Here is a 19,605-nt window from a genome sequence, read left to right as displayed (position 1 = left end):
TGAAAAAGCAAAAGTAATCATTTAAAGTCCCATCTTGAACACACACCCACCCACCCACCCCATTGTCTTCATGCATCACTCCCATGGTTCCACTGAAGGTTTTGCCTGTCTGAGGAGAACAGAACTGGATCCTTAGAAAGCACCCATCACCCAGGGGATCCTTTTGCAAACTATGAGACCATCTTGCATGCATCACACACATACGCTGTGCATTTGCTTCCTGCAAAACTCTCATTAGCCTCAGAGGGAGATTTGTCTGAGCAAGAAATTGCAAGCTCTGGCTCAAAAATACAAAGAAATTGTTCCCAGAACTTTGTAAGTTGTCCATGATAGTCAGTTAAGTCCCTCAAGCCATCCTAATTCACGTAAGCATGTGTTGAAACTTTAGCGTAAGCTAAATGTCCCTATATTTCAGTGGAACATAAGCATGTGCTCAAATGTTTTGCTCAATAAGCTCTTATTTACACTATTAAGTATTGTCCACAAAAACTGCCTTTGGCAGCAAAACAGTGAAAGCTTACACACTGCCGTGTGACTTTTGTAGACACCACACTTGCTTTTATCACTTGTTGGCCTCCAGGCAGTGTCCCACAATGACCATGCTGAATGCTCAGGTCAGCACTTTGAGCTCCATTACCCTGAAGCCAGGTAAACAAGCATCTGCCCCTCCCCATTGCAAGTCCTTGGCATTTTAAATTTCATTTCCAGCTTGCTGGCTCCGCATAGAGAGGTCTCATCATAACTTGCCAGGTGGCCATGGCTGGTTATCACACTAATCACTCTTCTGCTTGTACCACTGTGAAGCTCTTGGGTCTTTTCAGTATATGGGAAGAGAAGGATGTGCAATCCTAGCGGTACTTGATCCATGGGAATTGGGACATGTATGGGCACATTTCTCAAAGCTTTTGAGAATAGGGCTATGAGCTGGACATGTGTCTGTGCAGAGCAAAGACAAAGGAGCTGGGGCAGGCGTTCTACAAGGTGAGGAAGGCAAACCATTACTCCAGTGCTGCCCCTAAAACCCACCCTTTCTATCAAGAACCGGGTATTATCCTCAGTGGTGACACCACTTCCATGGCCAAGAGCCCTGGGGATGCTTTGCAGGGGAAGGGAGCAATGGAAAGGGGACCTAACTAGAAGATGAAATTGATGAAGAGGTTGCACTAGCTGAGGATGTGAAGCTCGTAACATGGTCAGCCTGTGAGGAAGGCAGGCAGGAACTGTACTCAGTTCCTGGGGTACACAGGCAGCCGCAGCAGCTGATCTCCAGGGAGTGGAAAGCAGGAGAGGAGACAGAGGATAAGTGGCTGTGACTTGTGGGGTGCAGGGGTAGGTGTAGGGTGTAAAAAAATGGGAGACTGGGTGAGTTCTGTGGTTTCTGTGAGCTGGACATTGCCCTTTGTAGCTTACTGGTAAGGCCCAACAGGGGGTTGGTAGACATGAAGGGAATCACTAGGGAATCTACTAGAGAGATTTCCAGGAAAGTTTCCCTGAGATACCTGTTCATATTCTGCCACAGGTTCCATGTCTATGCAATTTTGTTCCTTCTCCCATCATCGGACAATGTCCCCTGTCATTCTGCAATAACTTGCACAGGGACCAAAGCAGCAATTAGGTGAGCTGCAAACAGAGCAGGCAAAAGCCACAAGAATGCACTGGTTGTAACCTGGTTACCCTCAGCAGTCTTCTAGAATGAGCTCCATCTGTGGGAAAGCGTGGGATAATTTTAGAACAAGGACCCTGCAAAACTGCACTGCATGCCCCACAAAAACTGTATTTTCTTTTGCCTGTGTGCATATGCACACAAACACACACAAAACACTCACCAGGCTTTGGGTGCTTGCAGAAATGTGAGCCTGTCCAGGGTCAGTGGGAAAGTGATTGGTGTGTTGCAAAATATACTTGTCAGTGAAACGTTTTGATGCTAAATTTGAATGTGATGATATCTCCCCTGAGCATTGTCCACCTGTGCTTCAGCAGCTGTGCCCTCAATCAAGTCTTTAATAACGCTACAGAGAGAGCAGATCTGTGAGACATACACAATTCTTTGTCGTGCCATTCCCTCTACACCCACACATTCCTTTCCGCTTTTTTGGATTCCTCTGTTTCCCCTACACTCAACCCCCTCTCACAACTTAAACAGCGATAGCTGGACCAACAAAGAGTTGAGAGGTTTTGCACTTTCCAACACCCTACTTTATCAGCAAGCGTATTTGTTGTGGTGAGTGTCACTGTGCTTTTTTGGGATCAATAAAGGCAAAGTTTTTAATGGCGCATCATTTCTGTTTCGTCTTCAACAAATTCACATAGCAATCACTTCGATTCCAAGTACAGGTTTCTTAGTCATTACCTTTACACGGATAGTAACAGAGAGGTAGCTTAGTCTGTACTCCAACAAAACAAAGCAGCAGAAAGGTAGCACTCTCAAGACTAACAAAATGCTTGTTTCGGTGATGACCTTTTGTGGGACAGACCCACTTCTTCAGATATGTGGCCCCAAATATTTACATGGGATGCACAAGAGACATAGCTCCAGAACAGATATATGTTACGACCCCTCACGATCAGATTGCTTCTTCCAAACCTCCTGATGTCAGATGCAGCTGTCTGGCTCACTCTGACAATCCTTGTACCTGGCTGCTCAAACTCAAGAGCCAAGCAATGTGCCTCAGCGCTTTATTCCTCAGCACATATTTCACCCTAAGATTCACACTGCTTATTCTAAATGCAGCAGGACACTATAACCAGGGGACTACTATGCTCAGTAAGGTCTAACCTGCCACAGAGGCACTTGCAGCATGCCTCTCATCTGCATGGTACATTAGGCTGCCGGGCAGCATCTCCTCAGCCTGTAGTTAAAACATCCTTACTGCTGTCCAAGTGCCTCATGTAAGGTTTCGTGAGCCAGAACTGAAAGGGATGAACTGGGTTTCCCAGAATTACTATGGACATTTCCACGTTGCCCACTCTAATCTAGTGGGGTTTGGAAAGAAAATTCCATCTTGCTGTTTTTTGTATGTAGACCTATGAAGCCCCACATTGATCTCTATAAAATGCCCACGATGATCCACAGACAAAACTGTGCAGAAGTATGCCTTCTTGTTGGTGCACTTTGTTGCAAGGCAATCTGGCACTAAAGTTGGAACCTGCCACAGTAAGGAAAGCCCATCTCCCCCAAGCCGTCCACTATTTCCTGTGCATTTCTTAAAGGCCTGCTCCTTCATAGCTGAATGTGATTTGTTACCATGCACACTCGCATTAATACATTCCCAACGGGCAACTTCCCCACTCCAAATTGATTTGCAGCCAATTGGTAGGAATCTGGAGTTGCCAGCTTCAGAGAGCTGCTCTACTAAGTTCTTATCCTGGGGTTCTGGAATCAAGATGTGTTTCGCTTCCTGCTACCTTCCCACAAAGCCTAGTGCCAGATTCTTTGGGGTACTTATCCACAGTGCACTGTCAGTGAAGGTGCCCCCCAATAGGGACATAATCTGTTGATAGATGCAGCAAGTGTGAACACTTGTGGCAATTTTTGTTTTGTCAGTTTTTTTCCATGTTGACATGTGTTTAGTCAACAAACCTTTATAACATAGACAAGCCCAAAGGCTGTGTTCCTGAGCTGGGGCCTGACGAAGGTAAAGAAGTGGCAAAGATACTGTGTCCAACTGAAAAAGTGTTAGGAAATTTAGCAAAACAGAATAGAATTAACCAAATTGGGTTTTGACTAGGACATCATAGCTAACCCAGGCTTACATAAAGCACAAAAGCAGTCATGTAGCACTTTAAAGACTAACAAAATAATTTATTAGGTAATGAGCTTTTGTGGGGCAGGCCTACTTTTTCAGATTTAGAAAAATTCCAAGGAGGGAGAGGCGTTATTTAAATTATGGTCCAGTGTTGACATAAGAACAAATGAATATAAACTTGCTATCAACAATTTTAGGCTTGAAATTAGATGAAGGTTTCTACCCATCAGAGGAATGAAGTTCTGGAAGAGTCACCATAGGGGAGTAGAAGGAGCCAAAACAACAACAACAACAACAACAACCCTAATAGCATTCAAAACTGAATTTGATAAATTTATGAAAGATTTACAGGGAAGGAACACTAAATGGGGAGGGCTCTGAGTTATTACAGAGAATTCTTTGCCAGGTGTTTGGCCGGTGACTTTTCCCCACAAGCTCAGGGTCTAACTCATAGCCATATTTGGGATCAGGAAAGAATTTTTCTCCAGGTCAGATTGGCAAAGACTTAGTGGCCTTTTTGCCTTCCTCTTCAGCAGGTAGCACAGGCCACTTTTTTTTTTTTTTTTTCATGGCTGCATCACCTTGGTGGCTTACAGTCATCTTATGATAAACCAATACACCCAGGTCTTTCTTCTACTCTATTGCTTCCAACTGATGCATAGTAATTGGTGGGGATTCTCGGTAACCTGATGTCTTTAATTCATGATTTGATTTAAAAATGATTCGAGATCTTCAGTAACTTAGCCAGAGTTTTCAGGTCTGCTCCAGGGTGTGGGGACAAGTGAGATTTTGGGGCTACAACGTGCAGGAGGTCAGACACTAGATGATCACCAATGTGCCTTCTGGTCTTAAATTCTCTTAGTACATGAGAAAAGCAGCTTTGCTGTAAACACGTGACAGAAAACAGTGTTTAGCAAATTGTGAAAGAAAGCCTTATCATTGATGGCGACCCCTAAACATAGTGGGAGTACACTTTTGTTTTGTCTTTTCTTCTTCTGATGAAAGCGTAGGCCTGCAAAGTGACGGGTTTACTTGTATGTACAGTATAATTACACAGTATCATGAAGAAATTAAATGGTAGGACGAAAAAGCATCTTACAAAGATTTTTAACAAGAAATAAACAAACATGAGAGCTATGCACAAGGAAATCAGTTTTCAAATTAGAAAATGCAGTAGGTTCCTGAGTTTATAGGAGTGTTTTAAAAATAAATTAAAATGTTGAATTCAGAATGTGAAGCTTCATAGCTTCATATCAGATTCTGATAACCTTACCGTGAGTAACTCTTTATGCCAACATAACTCTGTAACTAGTCATACGGAAAGGTGCTTTGCAACATAAGCAAAGGTATCAGACTCTGGTCCTTACTTCTGAAACCTGGAACGATGTCCTCTGTGTTTGTAGAACACCTAGTACCTGGAATGATGTCCTCTGTGTTTGTAGAACACCTAGTACCTGGAATGATGTCCTCTGTGTTTGTAGAACACCTAGTACCGTGGGGGCACTAATTGTGACTGGAGCTTTGAGGAACTACTGCCGTAAAACTAATATATAAAATAACTGTAACAAAGGTATTTAGCTTTCAGGTTTTTAATTATACCAGAGAAGGGGCTACTAAAGAACTAATTAGTAATTAGTTCAGAGCTTATGGGATTAATTTCAGTAGGTCTTTCATACTCCCAAGCTTTCTTTCACAGCAAATTGAAGAAATTAAAGTCACATTTCATATTAAAGATATGCTTCTAAGTGTTTATAAATATCCGAGGAGTAGCCATGTTAGTCTATATCCACAAAAACAATGAGAAGTCCTGTGGCACCTTATAGACTAACAGATTTACTGGAGCATAAGCTTTCTTGGGCAAAGACCCACTTCATCAGAAGCTTATACTCCAATAAATCTGTTAGTCTATAAGGTGCCATAGGACTTCTCACTGTTTTTAAGTGTTCATAAAGTATCAGTACTTGAACTATATATGTTTTAACAAATAGTCAATGAATTGTTATAGTTTTATGAAATATAACTGCAAATGTTCACAAGTACCAAAAAATACAGGTACCTGGTACAAATGCAACAATGTTTAACTCCCGAACATCAACTTCATCTGCTGTCTAGAAGCAAGTTGTTTCCTAGACATGGCATTAATTTGGATTTCCTGCTTCTGCCTTTTAAGAATTTGAAGCGGCCCATTGAATATCGTGTTATCAGCAAATTTCTGCATGTTGACTCTCACAACTCCATGCTGCTGCTTTCAGTTAGAGCTCTTGGATGACTTTATTTCACATTGTTAACCGTTTTCTTCCTTATCCAGTCCCACTCACCCTCTCTTTTCTCATAGACTTCAGACCTGGCAGAAGTTCCTGAGGAAACGGATGGTTCCGGAACCATGTTTGACATAAACAGGAAACGCAGCAATAGCGGTGAGTTCGGAACCATCTAGTATTTTTAGATGCGCAAATATATTTTTTTCTAAGTGAGTGGTATAATTATTCCATTACATTCCCCTATATAAGTGGAATCCATACGGTACGAATTTGTTCCAGTGTGGGGTTTATTAGTTAATGGAGCTGTGTGAGTGTTCTGGTGAAGAGATTGGGAACACGTCTGGTGAGTATCTTTGCCAGTGTTACATATTTACTTGGCACCTAATTATGGAGACTGATTTTTCCATAACCACTATGACCAGAATTATATGACAATGGACAACAAAAAGTCCTGTGGCACCTTGTAGACTAACAGATATTTTGGAGCATAAGCTTTCGTGGGCAAATTGTCAGATGCAACAAGTGGGTCTTTGCCCACGAATGCTTATGCTCCAAAATATCTGTTAGTCTATAAGGTTCCACAAGACTTTTTGTTGCACTCAAAGCTACATACTTACACAGCTACCTCTCTGATACATGACAATGAACAAACACTCAGCACATCGGGGTTCAGTCCCTGCCTCTGCCACAGAATTCCTTTCTGTCTGTGAAACCAGAAGCTGGGTATTTAATGTCTATGTGCCTCAATTCCTTATCTGTAAAACTGGAATGATGATAGATTCTTTCCTCCCACCCTTTTCTCTGTCTTGTTTATTTACACTATAAGCTCGTTAGGACAGAGACTATTATAGGTGTTTATATCATGCCCAGCACAATGTGTCTTGATCTCAGTTGTGGCCTTTGGTTGCTGCTGTAATACAAATCATGAATAAAATCAACAGTTCAAATTCTTTGTCCTCTTGGAATCTGAATGTAATGTCCCCGTACAATTTTAATTGTTAGTAGGTAACTCCGTTGCAGGCAGCCAGTGATGAAGACTTCTCTGAGTGCAGTGATGGAGTCTTAGCCACCAGTGACACTCCAGTGTCCACTGAACACCAGTTCAGGCCTGGCCATAGAAGGGTTGTGTAGGAAAAAATGTTGGGGCACCCAATAAACCTCTAGGCCAGGAGCTGATTGGATGGAGGCTCACCAATGCCACCAAGAATAGTAAGTATTCCCAAGCTGCAGGCAGCGGAAGATTTTCTAGATCCCAGGTAAACCCAAACCATCGTGAATTGATCTGCCTTCTTTGAACCCCAAATCCACCTCCTCCACAGTGAAGATCCCTCGCTGGTATTAGCATATGTCAGGTAATTTTTATAGTGTTCAGGAGTCAGCCACATCTACACTAGAGAGTTTTGTCGACAAAACCCTGGTTTTATCGAGAAAAGTCGCAGAGCATCCACACTAAAAATGCATTCAGTTGACCGTAAATTAACAGAATATGGCATTTTTGTTGACAGCCTTCTGCCTCTCCCCCATAAGGCAGAACACCTTTCTCGGTAGAATCTGTTTCTTGGTAGAATCTGTTTGACAAAAATGTCATGAGGTCGCTCCGGGGGAGGGACTCGGTCGACAAACTAGGCTTGCAGATCACCAGGCAGCCCTGTCTGCTGTGCTTCTGGTTGGCTGTTCTGTTGAGAGCAGCTGGGCGGTCTGGCTGTTCTCTGTCGACAGAGTGGATCGACAGAGTGATCCGTTTTTTGTGTGTGGCGTCAATGTGTTGACAAAAGTTTTGTCGACAGATATCTGCCGAGAGAAGCTTTTGTCGACAGATCACTGTAGTGTAGATGTAACCTAGATGTTTTCCACCTTGCCCCCATTTTACCTACTTCCCAGATGCCGTCCTGTTCTCATTCTCACCATTTCATTTCACATCTCTGGCTTCAGTCCTTTTCTTCCCGCTCAGGACCCACTCTTTTGTGGCACCTACCTCCTCCAGATAGCTTGGTGGGATTTTCCACCTTACTTGAGCACCTGGCACTGTAGCTCAACCTCGTCAATGGTAAAGAACCCAGTCTATCCAAGTTTTATGTTCCCCTGGAGGTTTTCAGATTGTTTTTTTTTTTTCAATTCATCGCTTACCTCCTTTATTTTTGGCCCACAAAATCTTTTCTATGGGTCTTGCATGACTTAGCCACATCAAGGAACTTGCTCAAAGTGATCGGTTTAAAGAACTCAGCATGTGCCAAACCTCCAAATAACTTCCTCCACACATTAATGATTCCTTTGATTGGCATTGACTTTCCCTTTACAATCCATCCTTCAGAGAACTGGTCTATAAATTATGCAGCAATTGCTCCAAATATTTCCTCTTGGTAGATTTTATAAACTGCCTGTGTTGTTTGAACTACTCATGGAAATGCTAAGACACCTTTTCATGCTTTCAGAATTCCCACATGGTTTTCCTGTGGCTACAAGAGCAATTAGATGAATTTCTGGTTTGTGTAGAGAAGGACCCCATAGTTGCTATGACCTTCACTGTTACATGTCCCCCAGTAATATACAGAGAGCTTGAGCTAAACAGAGATTATAAATGTAATGAACTCATTTAAAAATATTCTTTCGGGGGGCATTATTCACCATTGTATTTCTCCAGCTTTACACTGAAATAATGCCAGAAGTACTACTCCGTAAATCTAGAATAACACAGCCATGAATCAGGCTCACTGTGTTTTATTTTTCCCAGAGACATGTGAGTTTCTCAAGGAATGTTTTGGAAAAATGCAGATTTGTGTATGTTTATTCAATAGGGAAACAGCAAGAGGGGCACAGTATGAAGAAGTCTAGGATGCCCATGAAACATGGGCTGATTTATTCATTTCTATATATTCATTGCAATAATTTCCAGCGAAAGTTTATCTTCTACAGTGCCCAAGTACACACAGTATGAAATGTGCTTCGCTTACAAAATAAAAGATGGATTTTCCAACTGCCAACTCAGTAAACTTACCCTGATCTCCATCAGTCAATTGAGATCATCACTTTGCATGTATTGTTACCAGTATTAAAATTTCTTTGGGTCAAATTATTCTGTAAAAGACATCTGTGCAGTCCTAGTGCCATCAGTGAGTTTGTGTGACACTGCAAAGATTGATCTTCTGGGGTTTGATTCATTATGTCTGGTGAAGATGCACTAAATCAAATTCTGAGGGCATCCTCCTCAACTCCAGTACTCCTTGCAGCACTGCAATGAGTATCAAAGTTGAGGAGGGTGCTCTCAGCATTTAATTTAGTGCGTCCTTACCAGATGCTCTAAATTGAACCCCAGAAGATCACAAGGAGTAAAGGAGATCTTTGCAAGAAGATAGCAGTCATGTGGAGCAAGGCAAGTTGATGGGACAGTTTCTCCCATCAACCTCCCACCATGGGGATGGCAGAGAACATTGAATTAAGGTACATTGACTCCAGCTACACTATTCTCATAGCTGGAGTAGTGTAGCTTTAGGTTGATTTTTTCCCCCAAGTGTAGATTTGCCCACACAAAGCTCTTCTCCTGAATGTGGCAGCTGCTCCCAGGAGCCACACAGAGCCAGGGCAGGTAGGGAACTTGTCTTAGCCCCAAGCCCTCCTGTGCCACCAACTGAACTTTCAATGGCCTGGTTGGTGGACAGGGAGCTGAAGACAGGAGAGTTTAAGAGGTAGAGCAAGTGGTCCTGCTGCAGCAGAAGCTACCAGGTGAGAGCACTGGCTTTTGGGGTGAGTGAGTGTGCTTAACTGTTTGAATTTGAACTGCCATTTTGATTTCAGGTGGGTCAGTTTCAGTTGCAGTTTCTGTGGCAGTTGGGACTGCCTGCCTGCCCTTTGTTCCCTTGATTGGCCTTCCCCTGTGTGACTCACAGGGGGGGAGGGCCTAACCCAGGCCAGTAGGCTTTAAAAGCCAGAGGCAAGGGCAACCAGGGGAGTGAAGCAGACAGGGGAATTTAAGAGGGAGAGCAAGTGAGCCTGCCAGTGGAGTAGGGGGAGGGATAGCTCAGTGGTTTGAGCACTGACTTGCTATATCCAGAGTTGTAAGCTCAGTCCTTGAGGAGGCTATTTAGGGATTGGGGCAAAACAGATGTCAGGGATGGTGCAGAGGGCTGGACTTGATGACCTCCTGAGGTCCCTCCTGGCTCTAGGAGATGTGTGTGTGATGCTGACTAGAGTCACTAGAATCCCCTTTCAACCAGTCATTCTAGCTGAAAACCAGATTCCTGACAACCCTATTGTAGAACCTTTCCCTCAAGTATGAATACTCTCATCTGGGTTCCATTTTACACTATGAAACACCACCAAATCACAAGAGAAGAGAAGGGTGACAACAGGACACAGAGCAACCACTAATTGATGGGCTAGGGCTGCTTTTGGAGACTTCTGACTTAGTTTGCATTTATTGCTAGAAAAAATAAGAAATACCACACTGAGCCTATGCTTTTCTGAAATCACTTTAGCCCTGAACAGCTGCTGGATTCCATCTATGAAATGCTATGGATGTGCTTTGCCCAAAAGTCAGAGACCCCAGTCCCTAAAAATTAGGAAACTGTTCTTAGAGAATGAAGAAGGAACCTAGTCAGTGGAAAGCATCTGAAGCAATGGTGTACAAATCAGCTAATAAAACAATTGCAGTAGATTAAGCTAAATTCTGATATCCTTATTAACTCTGAATGAGACTTGACTTCTTGAACAGAACCACTGATTTCAGCGAAGTTACCCACAAAACAAGGTGTTAGTGTGAATAAGCCTGCCAAAATCTCGTTGACCCAAGATTCAAGAGACCTGGTCTCTCTTCCCAGCTCTGCCACCAACCTTCTGCATGACCTTGGGCATTTTACCTTTGCCCTTCCTGCCTGTTAGTTTATACATTTTGATTGTAAATTTTCCAAACAGGGACTGTCTTATACTACTTGTCTGTACAATACCTGGCAAAAAGGGACCCCTGATTTCTCTGGGGTCTATGGTCTACACTTCAGAGCTCTTCGAAAGAAGTCCTTCCAGAAGTTCTCTTCTGAAAGACCTTTCGAAAGAGTGCCTCCATACACAAAAAAGCAGATCAAAAGACTGAGCTGTTCTTTCGAAAGAGAGCTCCCACACAGGCTCTGGGTTTTTTTTTGTTTGTTTTTTTTGAAAAAACAAGCCAGGGATCAGAAAATCAGGTCCCATGAGGACTGCTCTTTTGAAAAAAGGGCCTGCGGAGCAGCTACACACATCTTCTTTTGAAAGAAGGCGCTCTTCCTGAAACAGGAGTGGAAGTGCACTTTCAAACAAAGTGCCACATTCTTCTGATTGACTTTCGAAAGAACACTTTTTGTGCATAGATGCTCCGCAGGATCTTTCAAAAGAGCCCCCTTCTTTCAAATAATCTTTCGAAAGAACTTGCTAGTTTAGACACAGCCTATGAGTGCTACTACAATATACATAAGCAATCAATAAAAGGAAGACATTATTAAAAGAGGTAGTGAACAATTAGAAACGGACGACTGGAGGGAAAGAGAGAAAGAGAAGGTGAGTCTCATGAGATGAATAGCCTTCAGCTGTCCCTAAAATGTCATGTGTTTTCTTTTATTTCAGTGTTTACCTACTCAGTAAATGGAACAGAAGACTTTAGAGACGAATCAAAGAGAATAAACTCCATGGTATGGGCAAAGATTTAGTGAAAGTATAGTAAAAATGTTAATTGGCTTAATTTTACAGAATTGCACTTGTTTAAGTATTGCAAATTGGCATGGTTAACACAAACATTATGACAGGTAAGCCAGAGCAGTGTGAATGTGATTACAATGAAGCTGACTTTCATGGTTATGTACCACCCTGATTCAGCACTGTACATAATCAGCACAAGCAAGCTCTTTGTAATTTATACCTGTCATATAAAAGGATGACTGTAGATGAAGGCTAGATGGTGAGGGGACAGGACACATGGAAAATTACAACATGTGCCTGTATGCAAATGGAAAAAATATGAGGACTAAATAAAAAGAACTTGAAGTATTAGTCTGTAAGCTAAATTATGACTTTCAAAAGGACAGGCAAGAAAGAAAGGAAACTATCGTTGCATTGAACCTCAAGAATAAATACACTTGTTCTAAAGTCCAGGAGAAAGTGAGAGACATACCAATTTGAAGTCTCTGAGAAAAGATCAAAGGGGTAAAAAAATAGAGGTCATATTATGATGGGTTTGTTATAGACCAGCAGATCAGAACAAAGAGCTGGAAATTATAAAAATACCCAAAACACAAGACCGGATAATAACAGGGGGACTTTACCCGGACATCTGTTAGAAAAGTAATATGGGAAACACAATATTTCCAATAAGTGCTTGGAATGTACTGGGGACAACCTTTTGTTTCAAAAACTGGAGGAAGGAGCCAGGAGGACAGTCTTTTTATATTTGATTCTGACCAACAGAGAGGAATTGAAAATGAATCCAAAGTTGGAAGGCAATTTCAGTAAAAGTGACCACAAAATTATAAATTTTATAATTCTAAGAAAAGGATGGAATGGGAGCAGCAGAATAAATGCAATGAGCTTTAAAAAAAAAAAAAAAGCAAATGCTAAGAAACTCAGAGGATTTATAGATTTTCTTCCCATAGCACCTTACCTAAAGGAAAAAGTTGCTCAGGAAAGCCACTAGATTCTCAAAGATACAACATTAAAGGCACAACTGTAAAGTATTCTGATGCAAAGAAGAGATATGAAGAATAGCAAGAGGCCAATAAGATTTCATCAAGAGCTCTTCAATTACTTAAAAATTAAAAGAGAATGCTACAAAAACATGGACAAATTGCTAAGGAGTACAAAAGAACAGCACACAAAGGTAGGGACAAAATCCGAGTGACTCAGGCACAACATGAGTTACACCTAACAAGAAATATATAAGGGCACGGAAGTTATCTAAACACATTAGGATCAAGAGAAAGGCAAAGAAAAGCACGGGTACTACACTTACATTACTGATGATTTTAAGAAACCTGTGGTGTTTAAAGCATATTTTTCTTCAGTCTTCACTGAAAAGGCTAAAGGTGACCAGATACTTAAAAAAATTAAAATTAAAAAGAAACAGGAAAACTGTAAGCCAAAATAGAGAAGAACATTTAAATAAGTTAGATGTATTCAAGTCAGCAAGGTCTGATTAAATTCATTCTAGTATTTAAGTAACTAGATGAAGCGACCTCCGAACCATTCCCAGTTATATTCAAGAACTCGTGGAAAACAAGTTACATCCTAGAGGACTGACTAATGGCAAACATAGTACCTATTTTTAAAAAGGTGAACAAATAGGGCTTCAGAAATTATAGATCCAGGAATTATAATCAGTCTAACTTCAATACCCAAAGAGACACAGAAACAAATTATTGAACAAACAATTTGTAAGCGCATGTCAGATAATAGGTTTATAACAAGTAACCAGGATGGATCTTTCAAGATCAAATAATGCCAAACCAAAGTTGCTTCCTTTTTTGACAGGGTGAATGACATAATGGATAGAAGGGAAGCAAAAGATATGATGTATCTTGATTTTAGTGATGCTGTTAACATAATCTGAGATGAAATTCTCATAAGAAAACTAGAGAAATGAAGTCTAGATGAATTTATGATAGAGTGGGTGCTCAACTGGTTAAAAAATGACACTCAAATTGTTATTCTCCATAGTTCACTGTTATATTGGCAGGGTGTATTTAGTGGGGTCCCACAGGGTTGAGTCCTGGGTCTGGCAATATTGGATACTTTGATTAAAACTTGGGTAAGGCAGTGATTAATTTGCTTATAAAATCTGTAGCACTTAGGAAAGCAGGGTTAAAATTCAAATGGACCATAATAAATGGTAGAATTTGTCCAAATTCAACAAGATAAAATTCAATAAATTTAAATGCAAAGTATTTCATTTAGGAAGGACAAACCAAATTCACAGTCTCAGGGTGATAGTGCATCACAACTTGAAAATGAGTCAACTATATTATGTGGTTGTGAAACAGGTTATTATTTTCAGGGTATATTTACAGAAGCTTTGCATAGAAGATGCAGGAGGTAATTTTCCTGCTTTCTTCAGGAATTAAGGAGCCAGAATTGAGTACTGTGTCTAGTTCTGGGCTCAGCTCTTTAAAACCAATGTGGCCAGATTGGAGACAGTTCAGATTCTTAGTAACAAACAAGCACAAAAAGCTTGACCAGTGAAGAAAGCTTAAAAAGTTTGGGATGTTTGGTCAAGAGAAAAGAAAACCGATGCGGGCTCTGCTAGTTGTCTTCAAATATGTGAAGGGCTGTTATAAAGAGTCTGATCAATTGTTCTCCATGTCTGTTGAAGGGAAGACAGGGGAAATGGGTATAATCTGCAGCCTGGGAGCTTTTGGTTAACGATTTGCTACAGTTTCCTGATCTTCCAAGAGGTAATGGGGTTGTAGAACCACCATTATGGGAGGTTTCTGAGAACACATTGCGAACACTTGTCTGGGATGGGTCTAGGTTTACTTAGTCCTGGCTTGGAACAGTGGGCTGGACTTCCTGACTTAATATATGAAATCATAGCAACAGACCAAGGACTCACCCCTACATACACAGGCACCAGCATGCAGCCCTCACCGTACAGGGGAGCATGGTTTATTTCTTTTAACATCTCACCCGTAATATGCGCAAATAGCAAACTGCACAACCTTTCTTTATCTGCCTGTGGAGGATGAAAAGATGTGGTTACTGCCCCAACTTGGACTCATGGTTCTAGGGAGTCTAATTACAACAAACTTCCGAAGTCATATTTATCCCCTAATACACTCCTGAAATGTAAAGGTTTATTTGACTTAGAGCCAGCTATGCATCTTCTCCCTATGTCTGTAATGAAATGAACCGAAATCCTGGATTGAAAGGCCCAAAATTGTAATCAAGTTCAGATGTGGAGTCTAATATTTCATCTTGGGCCCTTCTCTGCACAAGGCATGACTCTCCTGACAGCCAGAAGCTTGCAATTTATCTTATCTGAGTTTTTTTCCCCCCTTAAAGGGACCTCCTTATAAAGACACATTACAAATGAACACCTACGTTGCCTTGTACAAATTTGTACCACAAGAGAATGAAGACTTGGAGATGAGGTAAAGTACTGGCATATTTACTTTTTCATTTGACCCTTTAAAACAGAGAATAGTGAAGACTTAAATTATTTATTGTACTTAAAATTCTTCATTTTTTGCTGTGCATATTTGCATAATATTATTAATACTAGCAGATGTGCCCGGTGTCCAAGTTCTTATCTGTAGTAATGTTTGTTGTGTTTTGTTTTGTTTTGTGTTGTTTTGTTTTTTAAATGAAAAGGAAACTGTGCGTGCTGTATTTAAAAGATTGTGTAGGACAGGGGCTTGGATAGACAGACTGACAGGCAGACACACTTTAAGATAGATAGATAGAGATTAATCTCACAGTCAAGGGAGCTACCATCTCACCACATCCCTGGTCAAGGTAATGGGGTTGCAGGGTGGCAGGTGAGGGAGCAGCTCTGAACTTTCAGAAAGAGTGGAGCCTTGGATAGAAGAGGCAGGATGAGGCAGCCTGCGCTCAGCACCATCTGGAGTATGCCTCAGAAGCTGCTCCCGCACTCAGCCCTTAGCACTGAACCAGAGTGCACCATGCAGCGCTGCAGGGGCCATTTAAAGGACCCAGGGTTCCAGGCACCACTGCTGGTTCAGTAGGAGTAGTGGTGGTGGGAGCCCTGGGCCCCTTTGACTCACCAGGCCCCAGCACAGTTGTTCCCTTTGCCTCCCTCCTCCACCCCACCGGCAGGCCTGTTCGTGGCTTTTTAATTATGAACCTCTTCCCTTTTTCCACACATGAAAATTATGAAGTCGGGAAAAGATTTTTTTGCAAAGTCTATAACAGGTAAATATTTCAAGTCACTTGGGAGTCAAAGCCCAGTGACTTAGGTGCTTTTGGAAACTATGTGATAAGACCCATTCGATGACTTTCAAAGAGGGGAAGGCTTATATATGACAAAATCTTTATTTGGGATGATTAACATGTTTCTGTCAATTTTTATTTTTTTGACAGAAGACTGGATTTTTGGCTAAACGTTTTTGCAGAAACTGAGAAACAGGGTCTCTGATGAAGCGGGTCTTTGCCCGTGAAAGCTTATGCTCCAAAATACCTGTTAGTCTATAAGGTGCCACAGGACTTCTTGTTGTGTTTGAGAAATGCTGTTTTTGTTTTAACCAAAACAAAATCAATTTTCAGCAACCAAAAAGAACCCTGAAAAAATATTGTGGGGTTTGGACGAAAAAAAAATAGCCACAAGAAAAAGAATTTCATTTTCTGACCAGCTGCGGTGACAATGTCGGAAGCTTAACCAGTGTTATTTAACTGATTGCTTCCTTCCTCCCCCACCACCCAGATCCCAAGATTATATCCCAGAAAAGAGGAATAATGAGGATTTAAAGATGGCTAAAGAGTGCTCATGTATTTTAAGGTACAATACAGAGAAGATTGCTTTGAATTACAAAAATCTCCTGGCTTAAATATCTTTTGCTTAGCACTCGTGCTGCCTTGTTCAGCCTCTCAGCACCTGGTCCAAAGCCCGAATGACGTCAAAGAGAAACTTTCCATTGACTACAGTGGGGTTGCCTCAGCTCCACAGTGAGTAGTTGTTGTGGAGACTTGAATAGTCTACATGAGTGCTGTCTGCTTTGGGCAGAGTTCGCAAACTACTTCAGCCCTCTTCATGATTTACCCACAGTGGAAAACAGTAGGATGCTGATAAGAATAATTAAAATATACTGAAAAAGTTGATCAAGAAAAGTCCTGTTATTCAGCATCTCTCTATTTCCCAGTTTTCAGCCGTTCCCTCTCCTTGCTCAACACAGCTATCATCTTGCATGGCTGGCATTTTTCCACAAGTGCTTTGTTTCAGGTGTGATAATTGGATGGAAAGTAGCCACATGCAGGATGACATTTGGTAGAAATCCAGCGCCCCTGTTTCTAAATGCTCTGAATGTTGGACTCTAATGTTGCATTACTGCCTTATTTTAGTTTATGCACTCACTCATTTGATTAAAAAGGAGCACCATCTTGACAAGTAATTCAGTCAACATACAAATTATGCGAAGATTGTGTACCTGGGGAAGCTCGCATAACTCAGATTTTGCACGTGCTCTTGCAGGAACCAGGAGCCAGGGTGCTGCCTGGTTCCCAGCTCTCCACCCACCACTCCTGGGGACCAGGAAACTGGAGCAGCGCTGATCAGTTTCCTGTCTCCTGTGAGTGGGGGCAGCTGAGATCCTGGCTCTAGGCTACCCATTGCTCACAGGAGAAGGGAAACTGACAAGAGCTGCAATGCTGGTCAATTTCCCCACTGCTAGCAGTGGCAGCAGGCAAGAGTCAGGATGTTGCCCCTGACAGGAGTGGGGAAACTGCTCCTGTCAGGGGCAGCAACCTGCATCTTGGCTGCTATCTCTGACAGAAAACCACTCCTGTCAGGGGCGATAGCCACTCCTGTCAGGGATGGCAGCCAAGTCAGGCGCTCGGCTGCCACCCCTGACGGGAGCCGGGAAACTGACCAGCACAGCAGCTGGTCAGTTTCCTCACTCCTCTGAGTGGCAGGGTGCTGACACCTGGCAGCCAGGAGCCAGGCACCAGCTCGCTGCCACACAAAATCACATTAACCCGAGATACATGCAAATCGAGTGAGCATATCTTGGGGGGTACATTGTATAGCCATCTTCCCCAACCAGGTCCAATAACCCAGCAGCTGAACTACATACTTAGATCTTACAGTTCCCTGATACAGTCCTCCAACACCCTTACAAAGAGGTGTAAAAATGTGCCTTGCAAGCCGTGTCTACACGTGCACGCTACTTCAAAGTAGAGGCACTAACTTCGAAATAGCGCCCGTCACGGCTACACGTGTTGGGTGCTATTTCGATGTTAACATCGATGTTAGGCGGCGAGACGTCGAAGCCGCTAACCCCATGAGGGGATGGGAATAGCGCCCTACTTCGAAGTTGAACGTCAAAGTAGGGCACATGTAGACGATCCGCGTCCCGCAACATTGAAATACCGGGGTCCACCATGGTGGCCATCAGCTGAGGGGTTGAGAGACTCTCTCTCTCCAGCCCCTGCGGGGCTCTACAGTCACCGTGTGCAGCAGCCCTTAGCCCAGGGCTTTTGGCTGCTGCTGCGGCAGCTGGGGATCCATGCTGCATGCAAGGGTCTGCAACCAGTTGTCGGCTCTGTGGATCTTGTGTTGTTTAGTGCAACTGTGTCTGGGAGGGGCCCTTTAAGGGAGCAGCTTGCTGTTGAGTCCGCCCTGTGACCCTGTCTGCAGCTGTGCCTGGCACCCTTATTTCGATGTGTGCTACTTTGGCGTGTAGATGTTCCCGTGCAGCGCCTATTTCGATGTGGTGCTGTGCAACGTCGATGTTGAACGTCGACGTTGCCAGCCCTGGAGGACGTGTAGACATTATTCATCGAAATAGCCTATTTTGATGTCGCTACATCGAAATAAGCTACTTCGATGTAGGCTTCACATGTAGACGTAGCTGCAGTCTGTTCTGAAGGATGATAAACAAGAACTGCTTCTCTGTTGAGATGCCAGCTAAGTTTTCAATGAATGACACTTGTCATGGTGGTGGGTACTGTTGTGTGGTCAAAAGCCACCACAACTAAGACCATCAAATAGCCACTAGATAGCAATATTGTTTGGTCACTACTGACTTAGCCTGGATTCACACTGATTTTCATTTAAAGTAATGGGAGTAAGGCAGCTTGGTGCTTTTAAAAATTCTACTAGGCACCTAAGTGCATCCTCAGATGCATAAATACCTTTTAAAAGCTGACCCAAAACACTTTAAACATGTTGCCAAGAACTATTATAGCTATTTGATACAGAGGAAACTGGAAACAGAACAATTAAAGATTCAGTCCCTTGACTTCAATGAGAGATGGTCTGACTTGTAAGTGGCATACCCAGGAATCAAATCCAGGTCTGGTGCTCCTAACAATTTGTGGTTCAGACGGCATGGCATAAAAAAGTCAGTCTATATCGGTATCAGAGGGATAGCCATGTTAGTCTGTATCTGCAAAAACAACAAGTAGTCCTGTGGCACCTTATAGACTAACAGATATTTTGGAGCATAAGCTTGCATTGGAAAAGACCCACTTCATCAGATGCAATGTCTACATAAGACTTTCCCAGTCTACAGTGTGATGTGATGTGCATTCTCCCCTTCCACGAATCAAATCACTGGGCCAGAGAATATTCATGAGGCAAAAATCCTTCGGGGTGTTCCCCTCAGCATCGTGCAGTGCCACACTGCCTTACACATGAGCCCCTGCAAAACACCAGGGCCTATTTCTCAGTGAGTGTTTATCAACACAGCGCCATTGACTTCATTCTGTCCCTAATCAGAGGCAGATCTGAAAAGTTACAGCTTGTGGGCGTATCAGCAGAGCCCCTTGGGACCTGATAGCTCTGGACTATCCGATCAATTCCTGACACGTTCCAGGAAGGTGGGAGGCCTTGCGGTTGTGTGCTGTCAACGCACTTACCCAATGAATTCTAGCTAGGATGTGGGGAAAGCTGGAGAACTTAGGGTTCAGCTATT

General features: G+C 42.6%; 1 protein-coding gene across 1 annotated transcript in view; it reads left to right on the top strand.

Annotated features, from left to right (window-relative positions):
* STAC (SH3 and cysteine rich domain) overlaps window positions 1-19,605 on the top strand; it is a 134,635-nt gene that overhangs the window by 97,934 nt on the left and 17,096 nt on the right. Inside the window, exons 6-8 of the mRNA XM_074986068.1 lie at window positions 6,082-6,163; window positions 11,597-11,661; window positions 15,020-15,108. Of these exons, the coding sequence (XP_074842169.1) occupies window positions 6,082-6,163; window positions 11,597-11,661; window positions 15,020-15,108 (236 nt within the window). The remainder of the gene's footprint in view (window positions 1-6,081; window positions 6,164-11,596; window positions 11,662-15,019; window positions 15,109-19,605) is intronic.

Source organism: Carettochelys insculpta, chromosome 2 (assembly GCF_033958435.1).
Source record: "Carettochelys insculpta isolate YL-2023 chromosome 2, ASM3395843v1, whole genome shotgun sequence".
NCBI classification, from domain to species: domain Eukaryota; kingdom Metazoa; phylum Chordata; order Testudines; family Carettochelyidae; genus Carettochelys; species Carettochelys insculpta.
Note: the sequence above shows the minus strand (reverse complement) of the source record. Positions and strands in the feature narration are given on the sequence as shown.